The sequence below is a fragment of the Sinocyclocheilus grahami genome, unplaced genomic scaffold, assembly GCF_001515645.1.
Source record: "Sinocyclocheilus grahami isolate Dianchi unplaced genomic scaffold, SAMN03320097.WGS_v1.1 scaffold1927.1, whole genome shotgun sequence".
NCBI lineage: Eukaryota > Metazoa > Chordata > Actinopteri > Cypriniformes > Cyprinidae > Sinocyclocheilus > Sinocyclocheilus grahami.
Genome location: NW_015507106.1, coordinates 22625 through 43670, shown reverse-complemented (window position 1 = coordinate 43670; position 21046 = coordinate 22625). Strand labels below are relative to the sequence as shown.

Here is a 21046-nt window from a genome sequence, read left to right as displayed (position 1 = left end):
TGTTATTTTTTTTTAAATAAATCAAATAATTAGTTAAATCTACAGCCACATTTTAAAATTTGAAAATGCCGTATTTGTTTGAAAACCCTCTTCACTCACCGTTTTTTAAGCATTTTCCGAAATTTGCTCGTCCACACTGACACGTCTGAAAATGTGAGAAATCATTTTCGCAGGTAGATAATTTTATTAGCAAAATATCCTTCCACTCACTGCTGCATCCAAGTTTGGTCTAAAAGGCAACTGTCCAATTTTTTTGCCACAGGACCAATGCTATATCATGGCCAATTTGTATGTTTTGTGAAACAAAACATATTTTACGAGGTGGCTAATTCATACAACCTTGCTCGTACGATTTTGTATGATTTCTGTGATGGTTACATTTAGGGGCGGGGTTAGGTATGATCCTTCTTACAAATTCCGACAAAAAAAAATTTCTTACAAAGATTTTTCACAAATCATATGAATTTGTTTAAATGAGGTTGTACGAATTTGTATGAATTAGCCACCTTGTCAAAAGTGTAGTTGGCAGGATGGCAATTTTGAGTAAATGTTTTGCAATCTTTGCAAAAAGATCTTACACAGTAACATCTATATTGAACAACACTATGAAAGTGAATAGTAGGCACAACAATGCTGGTACAACCATATATATATATATATATATATATATAGGTACAATATGAACCCGTTCTGAACCCTGGATTGATGATTCTATTCGTTCTCTCAAACGATGTTGTAGAAGAGCGGAACGAAAGTGGAAAAAGGACAGGCTTCATGTTTCTTTTGAGATTTTAAAGGACTCTCTTTTTAAATATCAGAAAGACCAAAAGACTCTCTTGAACATTAATGCTACTCTCAACCCGTCGGCCTGTCTTTTTCCTGGGGTTTCTTCTCCATCGTGTGAAGAATTTGTATTATTTTGTGATAGTAAAATTAGGGCTCTCCAGCTAGGGATAACTCCCTCATCTTTTAATCCGTCTAATCCCTCCATCGCCACTACCTTTTTTAGTCGGTTTAAACTAGTCTCACTTCCAGATTTGCTGAGCAACTTAAGCCTTCAGCCTCGTCTTTGGATATTCTTCCTCCCTTTTTATTTAAACAAGTTATTAATGACATTGCTCTGTATCTTTTGGCCATCATTAATCGCAGTTTAGAATCTGGCATTATGCCTGACTGTTTAAAGCATGCAGTAGTTTACCCACTGCTAAAAAAACTGAATCAGTTTTAACAAACTTTAGGCCCATTAATAATCTGCCTTTTATCTCCAAGATTCTGGAAAAAATTGTGTTTTCACAGTTACAAAGTTTTTTAGCTGATAATTCAATGTTTGAAACATTTCAGTCAGGTTTTCGTAAATGCCATTCTACCGAGACTGCACTTTTGAAGGTTCTTAATGATATTTTAATATCATGTGATTCGGGTGATTTTGCAGTTCTTGTGCTCTTAGATTTGACGGCCGCTTTCGATACAGTCGATCATGCTGTTCTCATCGATCGTTTAGAACATTGCGTTGGTTTAAGAGGTGTCGCTCTAGATTGGTTTAAATCGTATTTTGCAAATAGAAGTTTTTCAGTCAAGATGGGTGAACATTACTCAAGTTATGCTTTTTTGCCCTGTGGGGTTCCCCAGGGTTCTATTTTGGCTCCTTTGCTCTTTTCTCTCTATATGCTCCCTCTTGGCTCGATTTTTAGAAAACATGATTTGTCAAAATCGTATTTTGCAAATAGAAGTTTTTCAGTCAAGATGGGTGAACATTACTCAAGTTATGCTTTTTTGCCCTGTGGGGTTCCCCAGGGTTCTATTTTGGCTCCTTTGCTTTTTTCTCTCTATATGCTCCCGCTTGGCTCGATTTTTAGAAAACATGGTTTGTCATTTCACTGTTATGCGGATGACACCCAGGTTTATTTGCCTGTCAAACACAATTCTGTGGGTCTTGAGTCTCTTATGGCATATTTGGCAGATGTGAAGGCTTGGCTTTCATTACATTTTTTAATTTTCAATGAAAATAAAACTGAAATGATAGTTTTTAGAATTGTCATTGTCATTGAATTGTCAAATTCCCCGAAACTGTATTTGGGTGGGATGTCTCAATGTTTGAAATCATGGAAAAAACCTGGGCTTAATTTTTGATGATGGCTTAAAGTTTGACTGTCAAATAAATTCAGTTGTCAAAGCTTGCTTTTTTCAGCTGCGTTTGCTTTCTAAAACAAAGCCTTTTCTTTCTTTTAAAGATTTTTAAAAAGTAATTCACATTTTAATTTTATCTAGGCTGGACTATTGTAACTCACTTTATTTTGGGATTAGCCAGACAGCTTTATCCCGTTTGCAGCTTGTTCAAAATGCTGCGGCTTGACTCTTGAGTGGGGTTAAAAAGAGGGAGCATATTATTCCTATTTTACGCTCACTACATTGGTTGCCTGTTCGTTTTAGAGGATTAGTAGATTTTAAAATTATGCTCCTCGTTTATAAATCTCTAAATGGTTTGGCCCCTACTTATCTCTGTGAGTTATTGACTGAGTATCAATCCACTAGATCCCTTAGGTCTTACAACCAGGGTCTATTGTTTACCCCTAAGTCGAGGCTTAAGTGCGGGGGAGATCATGCTTTCTGTATTGCCGCCCCCAGGCTTTGGAATGTCTTGCCACTATCCATTAGACAAGCTTCTTCTCTTAATATTTTTAAGTCCAGGCTAAAGAGATTTTTATTTTCTAAAGCGTATGGCTGATGGGATATTTGCATGATATTATAACTTTTCTGTTTGTTGCGTGTTTTTCTGTTTTTGATGACTTAAGCACATTGGTCGACAGAAGTTGTAATTAATTGTGCTATATAAATAAATTGTCATTGTCAATATGCATCATATGCATCAATTTTTAAATACCTCAGTTTTCACAGTCCACACTACAACGTGATAACGGCATTTGCAAATGTATCTACTTGGGATAGCATCTAGCATCAAAGTTCTGTTTTCGCTGAAGCAAAACCCTGTCTCAGTGCAGACAAAAGGTGAAAACGTAGAGAAATAAGACACATTTTTAAATGTACCTGGATAGATAATTCATTGAACTAAAATATGTATTAAAAAGCGATCAGAGAGTTGGCGAAGACTTGGGCAAGCAGTAGTTTACCCACTGCTCAAAAAACTGAATCTAGACTCATCAGTTTTAACAAACTTTAGGCCCATTAATAATCTGCCTTTTATCTCCAAGATTCTGGAAAAAATTGTGTTTTCACAGTTACAAAGTTTTTTAGCTGATAATTCAATGTTTGAAACATTTCAGTCAGGTTTTCGTAAATGCCATTCTACCGAGACTGCACTTTTGAAGGTTCTTAATGATATTTTAATTTGACGGCCGCTTTCGATACAGTCGATCATGCTGTTCTCATCGATCGTTTAGAACATTGCGTTGGTTTAAGAGGTGTCGCTCTAGATTGGTTTAAATCGTATTTTGCAAATAGAAGTTTTTCAGTCAAGATGGGTGAACATTACTCAAGTTATGCTTTTTTGCCCTGTGGGGTTCCCCAGGGTTCTATTTTGGCTCCTTTGCTTTTTTCTCTCTATATGCTCCCGCTTGGCTCGATTTTTAGAAAACATGGTTTGTCATTTCACTGTTATGCGGATGACACCCAGGTTTATTTGCCTGTCAAACACAATTCTGTGGGTCTTGAGTCTCTTATGGCATATTTGGCAGATGTGAAGGCTTGGCTTTCATTACATTTTTTAATTTTCAATGAAAATAAAACTGAAATGATAGTTTTTAGAATTGTCATTGTCATTGAATTGTCAAATTCCCCGAAACTGTATTTGGGTGGGATGTCTCAATGTTTGAAATCATGGAAAAAAACCTGGGCTTAATTTTTGATGATGGCTTAAAGTTTGACTGTCAAATAAATTCAGTTGTCAAAGCTTGCTTTTTTCAGCTGCGTTTGCTTTCTAAAACAAAGCCTTTTCTTTCTTTTAAAGATTTTTAAAAAGTAATTCACATTTTAATTTTATCTAGGCTGGACTATTGTAACTCACTTTATTTTGGGATTAGCCAGACAGCTTTATCCCGTTTGCAGCTTGTTCAAAATGCTGCGGCTTGACTCTTGAGTGGGGTTAAAAAGAGGGAGCATATTATTCCTATTTTACGCTCACTACATTGGTTGCCTGTTCGTTTTAGAGGATTAGTAGATTTTAAAATTATGCTCCTCGTTTATAAATCTCTAAATGGTTTGGCCCCTACTTATCTCTGTGAGTTATTGACTGAGTATCAATCCACTAGATCCCTTAGGTCTTACAACCAGGGTCTATTGTTTACCCCTAAGTCGAGGCTTAAGTGCGGGGGAGATCATGCTTTCTGTATTGCCGCCCCCAGGCTTTGGAATGTCTTGCCACTATCCATTAGACAAGCTTCTTCTCTTAATATTTTTAAGTCCAGGCTAAAGAGATTTTTATTTTCTAAAGCGTATGGCTGATGGGATATTTGCATGATATTATAACTTTTCTGTTTGTTGCGTGTTTTTCTGTTTTTGATGACTTAAGCACATTGGTCGACAGAAGTTGTAATTAATTGTGCTATATAAATAAATTGTCATTGTCAATATGCATCATATGCATCAATTTTTAAATACTTCAGTTTTCACAGTCCACACTACAACGTGATAACGGCATTTGCAAATGTATCTACTTGGGATAGCATCTAGCATCAAAAGTTCTGTTTTCGCTGAAGCAAAACCCTGTCTCAGTGCAGACAAAAGGTGAAAACGTAGAGAAATAAGACACATTTTTAAATGTACCTGGATAGATAATTCATTGAACTAAAATATGTATTAAAAAGCGATCAGAGAGTTGGCGAAGACTTGGGCAAGTGCTGACCAGTTACCCTTACACAAATTAAAGTGACAGAAGTGAGCCGACTCATTATGGGATGCTAATGAGAAACAAAGAGGCGATGTGAGAAAGAGCCCCTAGAGAAGTGTGTGTGTTGGTCTGTGCTTGGTAGATTAGTTTAACCCTAAAAAACATGAAAGGGAATAAAAATGTAATGATAATATCTTATTTGCTGTGATTTGTCAAAGATTTGCTGGAAATGCTTGACTAAAGCACCAGCTCTAGTACTTCTGCCATCTGGACGGCTCAGACTGCAAGACAGAAGCAGGAAGACAAAACAACAGCTATGGTGTACATTTTGTTCCCACGATTCATGCCGGATAAGAAGAGAATGTATTAAACTCCCACCTTATTACCATCCCTCCTCTTTCACACCTCAGAGCCAAACACAGTTTCTCAGGATGATATCGCTAAAATCACAACCCCGTGGTGCTTTTCTTGGACATCTAGAGAGGTGACTCAGTGGCTGTTCTTGCACAAGCAGGATTTATATGGATATGAATAGGAGATCATGTTTACTGTCGACCATCTAGCAGTGGGAGGTAGTGAAATATAGCATGGTACAGACAGAAAGAACAGCTTGATTTTAATGCTTAACGCTCAAAGCGGAACTACAAGATCTCGACATCAGCCTCTTTTAAAGCTTGCAAAGGCTGAATTCCAGTGCAGTTTTCTGGTGAGCAGAGCTATTCATCAGACAGTGTTTATGTGCGGTAGCGTATGGCTTTTACAGTGATTCACACCGAACACATGGCGAAGCATGCTGATTTGTGTGATCATCTGAGCACAATCAAAAAATCCTTTGCTGCACATTAGTGGAGCTAGCTAAAACAAGCATCATCATTACTGTTTAATGAATTATGATTACTATATCATTATAAAATTTGTGGAAAATCTAGAGAACATCACTGAGATTTGTGAGACTGTTAAGCAGCTGACAGCCGCTACAAACCCATACTACCACATAGTAAAGATCTTATTGCTTATATTGTTCTAGCTAGAGTTTTTAACAGTTGTATACTACACTCTTAAAAATAAAGGTGCTTCACGAAGCCATAGAAGAACCTTTTTGTCTAAATGGTTCCATAAAGAACCTTTAACACCTGAAGAACCTTTCTGTTTCACAAAAGGTTCTTTGTGGCAAAAGAAGGTTCTTCAGATTACAAAAATGCAAGAAAGAGATGGTTCTTTAAAGAACCTTTGATTGAATGGTTCTTTGTGGCGAAAGAAGGTTCTTCAGATTATAAAAAGGTAAGAAAGAGATGGTTCTTTAAAGAACCTTTGACTGAATGGTTCTTTGTGGAACCAAAAATGGTTCTTCTATGGCATCGCTTGAAGAACCTTTTGAAGCACCTTTATTTTTAAGAGTGTAAGCTCCACTCCACTCTGAAAAAAATATCAGAACCTAGTTTTTTCCTAGAAACGTTCTTCCCTTGTGAAAGGTGTACATTTTGTTCCCACGATTCATGCCGGATAAGAAGAGAATGTATTAAACTCCCACCTTATTACCATCCCTCCTCTTTCACACCTCAGAGCCAAACACAGTTTCTCAGGATGATATCGCTAAAATCACAACCCCGTGGTGCTTTTCTTGGACATCTAGAGAGGTGACTCAGTGGCTGTTCTTGCACAAGCAGGATTTATATGGATATGAATAGGAGATCATGTTTACTGTCGACCATCTAGCAGTGGGAGGTAGTGAAATATAGCATGGTACAGACAGAAAGAACAGCTTGATTTTAATGCTTAACGCTCAAAGCGGAACTACAAGATCTCGACATCAGCCTCTTTTAAAGCTTGCAAAGGCTGAATTCCAGTGCAGTTTTCTGGTGAGCAGAGCTATTCATCAGACAGTGTTTATGTGCGGTAGCGTATGGCTTTTACAGTGATTCACACCGAACACATGGCGAAGCATGCTGATTTGTGTGATCATCTGAGCACAATCAAAAAATCCTTTGCTGCACATTAGTGGAGCTAGCTAAAACAAGCATCATCATTACTATTTAATGAATTATGATTACTATATCATTATAAAATTTGTGGAAAATCTAGAGAACATCACTGAGATTTGTGAGACTGTTAAGCAGCTGACAGCCGCTACAACCCCATACTACCACATAGTAAAGATCTTATTGCTTATATTGTTCTAGCTAGAGTTTTTATTAACAGTTGTATTTCCAGCTTTCCATGTTTGCACTGTTATACGGTAGGAGGCGCTATTACACATTTTCTGAAAGACTACAGAATCTCTGGATCAAAACAGGGTGAAGAAGAAGCAGAAACAAGTGACAGTATATGTAAATTAACACAATCATCAAGCATTAAACAGCATATAAATCCAAACTTCCAAATGTTAGCAAATGAAATACATTTTTTATGAAAATGATCAAAAATGCTGGTGGTGACTGGTAACTTTTTTGCCCTATTTGACATTACATTTAAAGCTCATGTATTATATTAAGTATATTTTAGTCTACTATACACGGTAGGAGGCGCTATTACACATTTTCTGAAAGACTACAGAATCTCTGGATCAAAACAGGGTGAAGAAGAAGCAGAAACAAGCGACAGTATATGTAAATTAACACAATCATCAAGCATTAAACAGCATATAAATCCAAACTTCCAAATGTTAGCAAATGAAATTCATTTTTTATGAAAATGATAAAAAATGCTGGTGGTGACTGGTAACTTTTTTGCCCTATTTGACATTAACCATTCTGTATATTAAGTATATTTTAGCTTACCATAAATTCTTATCAGTGCATTCGCCAATAACCATATTTCAACAGAATCAGAAGTAATTGTGACATTAGAAATAAAAATATTTAAAGGTGCATTTAATATCAATTTAAAGGTGACATATCATGAAAATCTGACTTTTTCCGTCTTTAAGTGCTATGATCGCGTCCCCAGTGCATCTACCAATCCAGCAAACGTGAAAAAGTAATTGTGACATTAGAAATAAAGATATTTAAAGGTGGGTCAAAAAACCTAAATAAATTGCATTCAATATAAATTTAAAGGTGACATGAAAATCTGACTTTTCCCATCTTTAAGTGCAACATTCGGGTCCCCAGTGCATCTACCAATCCAGAAAACGTGAAAAAGAACAATCCAGTAAAACTATTTTGGTAAGCCTTTCTCTGCAAGCTTGTGAAAAAGCTCAGATTTCGCTCCCCCCGTGACGTAGGAAGTTGCCGCCATTGTGTTTTCGCCAGTGACAACGGTGTACCAGTTCTAATGCCATGGCGAAAGTTCGAGCAAAGCATGCTAACCATTCTGTCGTTGGCTGCACAGACGAGCACAGAACACTATTTAGAGTCCTAGTCTTAGAGGAGACAACAGAGTAATGAATTTATAGATTTATTTACTGTATATTACGCTGCTGCCACACAGATCTAATATAAACGTGATTTATGTCCCAGATGTTTACCTTCACAGACATAGTGTTTTGTAACTTACAGTATGTGTGTATTTGACAGTTTAAGTGCAATAAGACATGAAAGAGGAGTTTAGTACTCATGTACTGTATGACAGCCACTTTCTGTCCGTGTGCTTCAGATGTGTGCACTCATAAAACCATATATCAGATGTTTAAACATATGGTTTAAAACGCATAATTTTAGCATGATAGACATGGTAATCAAAACCAAACAGATGTTTTTTTGGCAGAATGCCAGCCCTGTTCTGGAAAAGGGGGTGGGGAGCAGCAGCTCATTTGCATTTAAAGAGACAGGCACGAGAACAGCTTGTTTCTGCTTCCACTCAAAATAGGCATTTTCAAAATGATATAATAAATGATCTGTGGGGTATTTTGAGCTGAAACTTCACAGACACATTCTGGGGACACCTGAGACTTACTGCACCTTGTAGAAAGGGGCATAATACGTCTCCTTTAAACTATAATTTTCATTTAATTGTAAATAACATACAATTAAGTGTATGAAAACACTACATTCAATTTGCATTTAAGTATAAAGTATAACATTTCTATACTTTATGTACTTTTCCTCCCACACAGTATACCTCACAACAAAAGGAAGATGACACAGAGGTATATTTCAGGACAAACTTGTTGCTAGACTGTTTACTCCTACATCTCTAATTAATAAGGTTGAGAAAAGATCTTTAGCCACTGAGAGAGAGATGCAAAATGTGGATGATCCAGGAAAACCTTTGGGCAGCACTGCAGATTATGATAAAAGACAGAAAACAAATGATACTGTTGGGATTTCTGGGTGCTGAGATAATGTTAACGCCCAGAGCGAAGGGAAGCCGAGCAGAAAGAGAGTCAGCCGTTAGCTGCAGGCATCAGCCATAAAGCAACTTTACGCCGGCGAGACAGATCCTGCGTCTCACGGTTAATCTTTGAGATAAGCAGGACAGATTAGTCAACACACAAGCAGATAGCACCAGTGCTGTGCTTGAAAAGTAAGTCCATCATAACCTTTCCCCTCTATTAACCTGACATTTCAAGAGTTAGGAAATTACTGTTGCCATTTGCTCCTTATATGATTAGAAGGAAAATCTGACATTGGATGATTTTTGAGTCAATGTCCTTCTTTTGATTGAGGAAAGATGCTTTTTTTTTTGGTTAAGCAAATAATAATAATAATCGGCAGAGATCCCCAGACCAATACAATTAGTGTGCCTCCTCTATTTTAAAACCCACGAGCCGCCACTAGCAATAATTGGAGAGTATTGCAGTAAAAACCACTCAAAACAGTATAGCAGCTGCAGCAGAATGCCCTATAAACCACATAGCAACTCCTCTCAGAAAACCTTATTAGTGACACCACTACAAGCTCCCACATCCCTGTAGCATTGTAATTGTGAGTTGTACTTACTCCTGGAAAAACTCACCATGTAAACATCTAGAGTGCTTTAATCTGCTGCAGTGTGCAGTTACTGCTGTTTAATATGAGATTCATTTAGCCACAACAGAAGCAAAGACAATCTTTAAAAAAAAATGCTCACACACAGTCTGAAGGTTGTTTAGCACCACCACCAGGACAAATGTTCATCAACAGATCGACTCCAGTGCCAAATAAAGGACCGTCACACAATCGAGTGTTAGGAATGTCGAATAAAAACATTTATTGAAAGAAACGGAACTCGAAACATCACAAGGCATCAGGTGAAATGGAAAATCCTACAGACGCTGTGACTCCTTGATTCCCAGGCCACGAGTTGCAAAATAAAACTGAAATCAGATTCATATTTAAAGCACCCTGCAGCTGTTACAAACATCAAATTATAATGTGCCTTTAGTGCATTTATACAAGGTGCTAAAACACACTCTGTCCGTTCATTGGCAAATAAATATACACCTATGCATTAAACATAAATAGAAATAAATATGTTCACATAATCGTGCATACGGTACCACTGGAGGAGACTAGTTCATTCAGCATTTCAGTTTTATATAATAAAGACATCGCCGTTACAGAATGGACAGTTGGTGTTACATATTTAATGAACGAGACGCTTAAGAGCACACAAGAATGAAAATCAAGGAGAAAAATCAAGCACTTCCGCTCGATACGCTTGTACTGTCACTTCAAATCAAACGGGGCTCTCGTTTTATCTCCACTGTTGGTTAGATTGCCGTAACACTGTAAAGGGTTTTACGGGATTCAGCCTGAAGCAGACGGGAGATATTTGGCCGTCAGTAAACTTAAATGAAATGGAGCTGTAAAAATCTGCAGCGGTTGAACTTCTCGGGTGTTAGGAATGCGAAGAAAATCATCCAGCATTGTCCAAGGGTTAACAGGTACAAGGCAGTGGCTGTCTGCAGCACATCCAGTCGCGAACATTCAACTGCCTGAGAGTACATGTAAAACACTCAATATGTGAAGTACTTATTCAAATGGAACAATCTGTAAACGCATTAGGGATCCACTCCACAGTCAGATAACCCAACGTCTGTCGAAGTCTACCTGCAGAGGTGGATCAAAGAGAAATTAAACATCATTACACCATAAAACACAGCTTTAGTGTTTGAAATTAGTATTTCATTAATGCTGAAAAACTGACACCAAACAAGAACAAGAGTCTGTCAGACTTGCATTAGAAGTGTTATTATATCTATGTCACTGTTTTCCAAATCTGTTCCTGGATCTAAGTTATGGAATACAGTAACTGTAAATATAAAAATACTGTAATTTGTGGATTTCTATTAAAAAAAAGGGCAGTACTACTAACTCTACCAGGATCTATGAATACCTCTAATAATACACCGTTTTAGCATTATGAATGAATGAACTGAATGATATAATGTAATGCCATTAAAAACTATTCAGATTTTATAACAACTATATATAAACAATAGTGGATTTAATGTCAAAATGTAACATTTGATGTTTTAATGTAACTTTCCCCCTTTCAATACTTTGGCCAGTTCAAGAATAACTTGCGCAATTCTATATTTATTTTAAAGAATTAAAAGAGCAGTTTCATGTCTATTAATGTATTGTTCAACTGGTCGAGTTTGATTCAGGATTTAGAAAAAAAATAAATAATGCATTACTTTTTAGAGAGAGTAATTAGTACATTAGTTACACTGTTAAATATATAATTAGTATAGCTAGTAATGAAGTACTTTTCTTTTTATTTAGCAACTTACCCAACAAAATGAAAAATGTGCTCAACTTTCATGAAAATATCACAGAAGTTAAAGATGTTTTTATTTAAGTGAGACAGAGTGTTATAATTACTACTCGCAAAATCTCACAAAACCTGTCACAAAAATGCCCGCATTTTCTTTAAGCAAAATATAACTAACGTCGTTCTTCTGATTTTGAGGTGAAAAACTAAAAATACAGTTCTGAAGGCAAAATAAAATGTCTAAGGCTTGATAAGTGAGATACTTGCAGTAAAATACCTTCAAAGACATATCAGCACCTCCCAAATGTCATCTGTTCTTCAACCTGCTAACGCTCATTCTGGATGTTTTATTCTGAGAAGACAAAAATATGAGTGATCATTACCAGCAGTGAGGATGATGCAAGAGGAAGACAATAAAGCTGAGAAACCCAGTACTGCAGTCTATTATGCTGCAAACTCATGTCATTTCCATAACTTCAACTCATTGTTTCTGAGAAACTCCAGCTAAAATAATAGTCACCTTGTGCTTCGGGCATCTTATCGTGAAGTTCTCCTCATTGAGTGCACTCTCTGTGGAGACACAACAGTGCAGATCAAGCACCTCGACAAGATGATGACATAAAACACAAGTATCAGTGCAACAAAACGGAGATGAGTGAGAAACTCCAGAACAGCTGGAAATGGGAAACAAACTGATGCCTTACAAGGAGCTAAAATCTCAACCGGTCTTATTGTCGTTCTAAACCCCACTCTTAACCGTATGAAACCCTGCTTCAGAGCACAGTTAGCACTGCTTTTGTTTGTACAGTGTTAAAATGATGTGGTGTTCGAATGTTACAGCTAGATGCTTAGCAACAGACAGCCAATTGTGTGCCTCGTATTCATGTGCTTTGGACAGTCACAGAAACCGTTTCATCTTTTGTGTGCATGTTAAATGGTGGTCAAAAACACATGAATTGGAGTGAAGAAGAGACAGCTTTATTCTTACGATTACAGTCCACTGAAAAGTCCATTTAGGAAAGACCTGTCTGTAATAATATGAGGATGTGCAATGCTAGAGCTTTTACTGAATCGGATCACAATCAACGACATGGACAATGCAAATAAAAAAAGAAAACTTCAGGAATGTACACTGTGAAACGTCAGCTTATACATACCAAAAATGAACTGTTAAAGGGGTCATATGATGCTTTTTTAAAGATCATTATTTTGTGTATTTGGTGTAACAGAATATGTTGACATGCTTTAATGTTCAAGAAACACATTCTTTTTCAAATACTGTACATTATTGTAGGTCCTCTATGCCCCGCCTCTCTCAAACGCTTCGTTTTCTACAAAGTCCCTCCTTCCGACAAGCGCAGTCTGCTCTGATTGGCCAGCTGACCCACTGCATTGTGATTGGCCGAACACCGCAAGCACTCGTCGGAAAGGTAACGCCCCTTACCATAATCGCGAGCTTCATCTTTCAAAATAAATGTAAAGACAGAACCAGAAAGGGGAACAGTCGCGTGACGTGGCGTGACGTGACGTGACGGACTCTCTCTCTCTCACACACGATGCACAAAACTCCACATTTGAACAGTCAATAGCAAATACTTAAACTAATAACAAAACAGTAGCTGATTCAGGTACCAGATTGTCATAGCAAAGTCAGAATTACCTCCTCTCCTAGGTTCACGAAACGGTCGTCCATAAAATGCATTGCTGTTCTGTTGTAAGTCATCTTAAAGATTCCTAAATGCATCTACTTCCGGAAGGCTTAGAAACACACAGCTTCTCCCTGACATGGCTGCTTCAACACTAACTGCTGTTACTGAAACCACGCCTTCTTTCTTTGCGTGCACATTTGGGCGCATTATGCAAATATTTCCACATAGTGAGGTAGATATGTGGGGGCGTGTTAGAACGAGCCGTTTTAGGGGGGCGTGGCAGAGTCTTAACTTTGATAAAGAATCTCTCTTTGGATTTGAGACTTCAGGGATCTTATCTATGCACAATCAGCTTGTAACACTCCAAAGAGAAAGGAAAACTTGAAATCGAATCATATGACCTCTTTAAAAAGGATAAGTTCACTAGTATTATGTAATCACATTGGAGTAGGTGGAAGTACCGACCCAGTGTTTACAAGTGTGGAGAAGGTGGACTGTTCAAAAGTTGTATGTTGAATGAAACTTATATGTCTTTGAATGAGTTTATTGTTTAAAATCGTCCATTCATGTGCGTATCCCGGATCTTTAAATCTTTTGAAACCTAAAAGACTTCTTCCGCTAGGAAAAAACGTGACCATTCCAATGTGATTACGCAAAGTGTAAAGTCATGGACACGTATCGCAGAACTAGTGCAAGACAAGCATTTGTGGTTAAAAAGTATATACATTTTAATTTTTTTATAAAAATGACAATTTTTTCACAAGATAAGACACATATTCCTCGGCTGGGATCGTGTAGAGCCCTTTGAAGTTGCACTGAAGCTGCAGTTTGGACCTTCAAAACATTGGCCACCATTGAAGTCCACTATATGGAGAAAAATCCTGGAATTTTTTCCTAAAAAATCTTAAAGGGTTACTTCACCCAAAAATGAAAATTAGCCTGTGATTTACTCACCTTAGAGGCATCCTAGGTGTATATGACTTTCTTCTTTCAAAAGAATCCAATCAGAGTTACATAAAAAATTGTCCTGGCACTTCTAAGCTCTATCATTGCAGTAGGCGGGTGTTTCTGTTTAACAGTCCAAAACACGTCAAATAAAGCGTGGGCATACATAATAAAACGTGCCTCACACGGTTCCGGGGGGTGAATAAAGGCCTCCTGTAGCGAATCCATGTGTTTTTGTAAGAAAAATATCCATATTTTAAACGTAATAAACAGCGCGCGCGCCTCTGAGATATGCTAGTCTTGCAAGTTTGTTTACAGGAGCAAAGGAAGCAAAGTTTCTTTACTTTAGCAAAGGAAAACCAGTCTCTTCTTGGCTTTTTTCAAAATCCTCCGGCATTTTTCTTTACAAATCCTCGGTTTGTGCTTCTAATTCGTGACCGGCGTTTTGTTTTGTTCTCTCTCTGCTTTCGTCACTAATCACGCAACGCCGACGTCCTACGTCATCCGCCGGAACGGCTTCCGCATACGACAGTCAGATGAAGTGAGAGAGAAGTGTTTATTACATTTGAAATATGGATATTTTTCTTACAAAAACACATGGATTCGCTACAGGAGGCCTTTATTCACCCCCCGGAGCCGTGTGAGGCACATTTTATTATGGATGCGCGCACTTTATTTGACGTGTTTTGGACTGTTGAACAAAAACACCCACCCACTGCAATGACAACGCTTGGAATACCCAGGAAATATTTTAAAATAATTCCGATTGGATTCGTCTGAAAAAAGAAAGTCATATACACCTAGGATGCCTCGAGGGTGAGTAAATCACAGGCTGATTTTCATTTTTGGGTGAACTAACATTTTAATTTATTTCCGACTGAAGAAAGAAAGACATGCACATCTTGGATCACATGGAGTAACTTTTCAGCAAGTTTTAATTCTGGAGTGAACTGATCCTTTAACCCAGAGTAAATTATGAGCAGTATGAAAGGTGAAGCAAGATAAACAGGGTTGACAAGGACTGATGGTTAACTATTTCAAGTGTGAAAATGACTTCAAACAGTGGTTCCCAACCCCGTTTCTGAAGCTCCTCCAACAATGCATGTCTTCTTAATGAAACGCACCTAATTGTTGCATCAGCGCATTAGTAGAGACCTAGGCTGCGTCTGAAAGCTTAAAAATGCTGCCTCCACAGACAGTATCTAGTTTTATTTTAACGCAAGCAGCCAATTGTAACTGGTATGTGCAAGGCTTCTGGTGTTATTCTCACTTCCACTTATTTTTGGTTGTAAAAACAGATTGTTATGTGGCTTGATTTTTGCAAAATGCCATTTTTTATCACAGTTTTACTGTTTACTGCACTTTGTTATCCTTCTAGGTATTTATCTACAGCGGCCAATCAATCGGAAGTCTCACACATCCTCAAAAAATAGCTTACTTTCCCTTTGCAAAATAAAGTGTATATGGAGGTAGGAAGGGACGTCCAAATCCATAGATCGTGTCACATCAAGTCTACTGAGATGCCTTCAAATGATAAATTTTTGAAGGCAGCATAAATGACTATGATATCCTGTGCGTTCAATTTCATGACAATTGAACTAAAAATAAAATGCTGTCTGAAAGTTGTGATTCGTGGTCAGTTTGTGTCAATATATAATTAAAACATTTTTTTTTTTTTTACTTTTGATGTCATATTGTAATTTAATATTCACCTAGTTATCACCAAAGCCATTATGCTGCCTCAGAAGTCTGTCCGAAATCAATTTCAGGAGGTACCTTTGTACCTCATTGCCTGATAGGGCAGCAAGTCAACAAGCCAGCAGCCTAAGCCTTTGGACGCAGCCCTGAAATGCATTTGTCATTCACCACTGCCTTGAAACAAATATTTTTTTCAGAAGAACCATCAGTTCAGCCAAACGTACACTGTAGTTTTGTACAATGTACATTGCATTATTTTTGGTTTTAGTCTGCATGGTCTCATGAGAGAGACCGCACAGGCAAACTGATGACCATTACCTGACTGCAGAGCACAGGGGAAGTGGTACTTATTGGGGCAATCTTTGAAGAAACATCCCAAAGTGGCACCAACCCTGTGACAGTACGAACACACCTGCAACAACCAAACACAACAGCAGTTTACAGCTTCAGAAGATTCAAAGGCAGTGCAATTATATATATATATATATATATATAACTATAATAGTCAGATAATAGTTTTTATATGATATAAAGAGACAAAAATCTCACAGCATCTGTCAAGCACATGTCCATTCACATATTTAACCAAAAACCAAAAAGAAACTTACAGAAGAGGATTAGGGCCAAGTGTGTTTGAGTGTAATTAAAATAAAATAAAAAAAATATATAAAAATATGTATTTTAAGCTTATAAAAGAAACACGTCACACACACAAAAAAAAACAGGATCATAAAAATCAGCTCTCACTTTCGTAACACAATATATAAATTATTTTGATATGACCCAGACATTTCTTCATTAGGTTCACTCTGACAGGGGAAGAAAAAGACTTACTGTTTCTTGCGCAAGCCGGATGGCTTCCTCCAATCCGTAGAGTTTCCCTTTAACCAAAAAGATGCCTGCAGTCCAAATGCTACAGTCCTCATGTATCCAGTGCTCAATACACACACCAGACTCCTCAATGCTCTCTGAGCAGTTCTCCTTCCTCTGCCGTTTGACAGACTGGGATGCACCATCCTCCAAACTGTAGACCGAGTCTAAATCGCTGCAGTCAGGTTCCTGCTTTTGGGCAGGAGGACTGCTGTCAGATTTACAGACGGCCTGAGCTCCACTGTTGTGGTACGGCCCATGCAAGTCCCCGAGGCCTTCAACATTGCCAGCCCTTCCGCACAGGCAGCAGAAATGCCTGACTTGCAACCTGGCAACAGAGCCAACACGGCCCAGCTGTAAACAGGACGTCTTTGGGATGACCCCCGAGACCACCTGCTGCAACCCTTTCTTTGTCGAATAAACATCCTCATCCCTAAAATTGATGATTGTGCAGGATGAGAACTCCATGTGAATGTACGGGGCGAAGCTGTCTGGCCTGGTGTCTTTCTTCTCTTCTTTGTGGTTTGCATATTTTAGTTTGATCTCCGGCTCTTGAGGTGAAAACATAGGTGAAGGTCCAGATGATCGAGGTTTTCTGCGTCTTCTCTTTGCCGTGCTAGTGGCCGATTTGCCAACAGGTGGTGCTCTCACCCGCTTAGCGGGTTTCTTGGGTTTGGCTCTCGGTTTCGGTCTCGGTTTTGCCCGGTTCCTGCTCTTCGAGGCCGGAGTTTTCCACGGACGGCTTGACATTGAAGACGAAGCCCCACTCTGTGGAGACTTGAAGATGCTTGTGTTTTCTGCATCTGAGGTAGATGGGAAGTTTTTGGGAAAAGCAGCATCCATGTCTTGATCGCTGTCTTCTGGAGATATGGGAATATAGACCGACTCCATCCATGACAGCAACGACTTGGATTCAAAGCCGGCCCTGCCATCATGGGCTTCAAAAACAGGTTCATCCAGGGCATAGAAATTGTTAAAATTTTTGGGAGAGCAGTCCATTTTAACTTCTTGCTTTACAGAGGAATTTCTTTGTATTCCACAATTTCTCTTATTAACTATAACACTCTGAGTTCGGAAGCAGAAGTTTGGAGGCGTCTTGCATCTGGAGTTGCTTACTGGCACCTCAATGATGTCACTGTCATGGTCACTAGAGATGTATTCGATGGAGCATGGAGATGTTTTTTTAGCGGCAGAACATTCGGATGCGAGCGTTTCGATGGCAGTTCGCTCAACCACTGAGTTGATGGAACGTAGTGTGTATGCAGCTGCGCTGGCGTCCTGAGATAAACCCGATGAGCCCTTAGTTTGTGACACGCCTGTGTCACTCAAGTATGTTTCACCACAACCGGTCAAAATGTCTTGTGAATGCGTCTCTAATACACTGTGCTCTATCCTACCTCCCAGTGTGCTGTTTTCTAATACAGAATCTGCTTTTTTGTGACATTTTTTTGTTTGCATCAACATATCGTCCATTTCGACACTGTAATCACTGTCATCCGTAAACACTTGGTCTGTGGGTGGGCACTGAGACAATATCTGAGCCACAGATGGCAAGCCATTGATCAGTGGAAAAGGTACAGAGTAGGGGCCGTGGGATGACGTGCCACAAGTCCTTGTCCCATGATGCTTCAATCCTGGTTCTGGGTGATCCGGAGAATTCGGTTTGCTAGGCCGAGTGATATACCGAGATTCGGACATGTTAATGCTCTTGCTCCCTGAAGTAATGCCACACCAGCTGGGCTTTTTCACCAGATCCAAAGCCTCCATGGAGTTTGTCTTCAACGGACTCTGCCTGCAACCCACGGACAGATCCAGAGCTGAGGAACGAGACTCCTGAAGGTGCATGACATCAGCCTGGATAAGAGGGTCCATAACTGAAAGAAATCAAGCAAATTTAGGTGTCAATAACCTGGCCAATGTGGACTCTGCAGACTCTGGTAACTGTACTATTCTTCTATTATTGAATCTGAGAGCTGCTTTCGATATAGTAGATCACCGCATCCTGTGAAAAAGATTAAATCTTTAGGTTGCCATTTGTGATACTGCATTAGATTGGTTTGCATCGTATCTCACGAAGAGTTTTTTTGTGGAAATTGGTGAATTTTCATCAAGCTAAGATCCCATCACTTGTGGGGTACCCCAGGGCTCTATTTTAGGTCCAATTTTAGTCTCCATGTATTTGCTCCCTCTTCCTTCTTATATTTTCCCTTTATTGTCCCCTTTGCTGGATTGTTTAGAGGACATCAAGAATTGGATGGAAAAATTATTTCCTTCAGTTAAATCAAAAAAAGACTTTAGTTATTTTGTTTGGCCCTCCACACCTTTTAAATAATTTAGCCCTACTCTTGGCCCCTTTGAAGAAAACATCCGGGAAAAATTTAAAAATCTGGGAGTTATTTTTGACACTGAACTAAAATTTGACAAATAAATCAGTTCTGCAAGCTTAAAAACATTCTTAGTTTTTATGATTTGGAGGTTGTTATCCATGCATTAATTTCAACCAGGCTGGATTACTGTAACACTCTTTATGCTGGAATTTATCAGTCTTCACTTTATCCATCAGATCGTCCCCCAAGTTTTCATCTTTTAAAACATATTTTTTTCTCAGGCTTTTGCTTAACTTTTCTCTCTTTTCTTTGTTAGGTGATATCTTGCATTATTTGTTCTTTCTTCTCTTGATTTCCTGTTTTTATAATCAGTATTTAATGATTTTAAAATGTGTGTATGTCTTAATGCTTTTTGTTGGTTGAATTTTTTTTTTTTCTGATGTTTTGGCTGTGCAGCACCTTGGTCAGCAAGGTGCTATATAAATAAACCTGACCTTGACTCTGTTGGTGAAAAAAATAAAATAAAATCAACATGTAGAAGAGTGAAAATAAATGACATAATAATAATAATAATATAGAATCATCAAATTTAGCTAATAATTTAATAACCTGACCAATTTGCTGGGTATATTACAATATGTTAGTAAAGTACAAATCAACATAGTAAGAGTAAAAAAATACAAATGAAATAATAATGATAATAATAATAATAATATCATCAGTTTATCATCATCAAATTAGTATAAGTTAATTACCTGTCCAATATTGTCTCTGCTGGGTGTATTGCAATGTGTTAATAAAGAAGAAATCAACATAGTAAAGTAATAATATTAATAATCATAATAAAATCATCACATTCAGGACTTAACAGCCTGGCTTATTACAATATGTTAATAAGGTAAAAAAAAAACACACAGTAAATAAATATATAACCTGGGCAACATAAACTAAAGAAAAAATAATAATAAATACATAAATGAATAAAATGCACTACAGCAGATACAACCATGACATACATTGAATAATAAAACAAAAATTTATACAATTGTACTGCAAAATAAATACATTATGCATCATGCTAAACACTGATTCATACCAAGTAGAGAAATCACGGTTCTGCAATTTCTTATACAACTCAAATGTGACCCCGACATGCTAGATGTGCAGGTTTTCAATACTTAACCAAGAAGAAAACTTAAAAAAGTGCTCCTTAACAAAATACAATCTCTTCTGATTGTGCTCCCAAAGTGAATCTGAAAGCAGACGCATCCTACAGACTGACACACAAACCCAAAACAGAAAAGCAAAGCAGTTCTGAATGCCCATATTAATAAATACGATGCACAATAGTATGTGTTAACGCTGCTTATATTGGTTGCATGAGTTGCACTGCGCCATGTTGTGATGGATCTATTGCTTGATATTGATATTGATGAAGCCAGAGGCTGACTCACTTCCACAGCTAACGCTAACCAGGTGTCAGTGTAACACTGGGAGACACTTACCAGAGAAATAACGCGTCCCTTTAATACCCAGACTTACTGAGCATATTATCAAAGGCACGGGTATTAAAGAAATGGATTTGGTCTAAAACACATGTGTATTAATGATATAAAAGAGTAAAACTACTGGCGAAAGCTGGACAAGGCTATTCTTCTGTTGAACTGCGTGAATCCTGCTAAACATGGCGACCGGAATACCCCACACAATAGAACTGCTTTCAAAATAAAAGCCAATTGTTCAGTAAAAATAGGCGATTTATCATTTATTGTGCATCATCATCATTTGGCGTACTCATCTCCATGAATGTATGAGAGCATGCAGTGGAAAGGAAATATACACTGCCGTCCAAAAGGTTGGAATCAGGGAGATTTTAATGTTTTGTTTTTTTATGCCCATCAAGGCTGTATCTATTTGGTCACAAATACAGAACAAAAACTACAGTTTTCTTCTATTTCAGTGTACTTTAAGATATAAATTATTCCTGTGAAGCAAAGCTGGATTTTTCGACGCTTCAGTGGGACATTATCCTTCAGAAATCCTTCTCATGAGCTGATTTATAATCAATGTTGGAA

General features: G+C 37.9%; 2 protein-coding genes across 3 annotated transcripts in view; one reads left to right on the top strand and one right to left on the bottom strand.

Annotated features, from left to right (window-relative positions):
• The window catches only part of unm_sa1261 (un-named sa1261), a 40019-nt gene extending 24890 nt beyond the window's left edge, over positions 1 to 15129 (top strand). Inside the window, exon 5 of the transcript XR_001607499.1 lies at positions 15119 to 15129. The gene's annotated coding sequence lies outside the window, so the exon portion shown is untranslated. The remainder of the gene's footprint in view (positions 1 to 15118) is intronic.
• Positions 9987 to 20670, bottom strand: LOC107573383 (uncharacterized). Of its 2 annotated transcripts, none has more exons than XM_016259817.1 (6): positions 20477 to 20670; positions 16609 to 18518; positions 16093 to 16186; positions 12003 to 12052; positions 11760 to 11834; positions 9987 to 10815 (listed from the first exon to the last, which is right to left on the bottom strand). In XM_016259817.1, exons 2-5 carry the CDS (start codon positions 18514 to 18516, stop codon positions 11790 to 11792), a joined length of 2097 nt encoding a protein of 698 aa, XP_016115303.1. In that variant the 5' UTR covers positions 18517 to 18518; positions 20477 to 20670; the 3' UTR covers positions 9987 to 10815; positions 11760 to 11789. The 2 variants fall into 2 exon arrangements, with proteins under 2 accessions (XP_016115303.1, XP_016115304.1); XM_016259818.1 differs by having other exon boundaries at positions 11780 to 11834.
• Between the last annotated feature and the right edge of the window lie 376 nt (positions 20671 to 21046).

Bases quoted from the DNA above. Each gene is read 5' to 3' on its own strand.
- LOC107573383 (XM_016259817.1), bottom strand. From the start codon at position 18,516: ATGGACCCTCTTATCCAGGCTGATGTCATGCACCTTCAGGAGTCTCGT. The intron at 12,053-16,092 runs GTAATGGTCATC...GTGTCTCCACAG, and splicing joins CCCCTGTGCTCTGCAGTCAG to AGAGTGCACTCAATGAGGAG. The intron at 11,835-12,002 runs GTGACTATTATT...TTGTCTTCTCAG, and splicing joins TAAGATGCCCGAAGCACAAG to AATAAAACATCCAGAATGAG.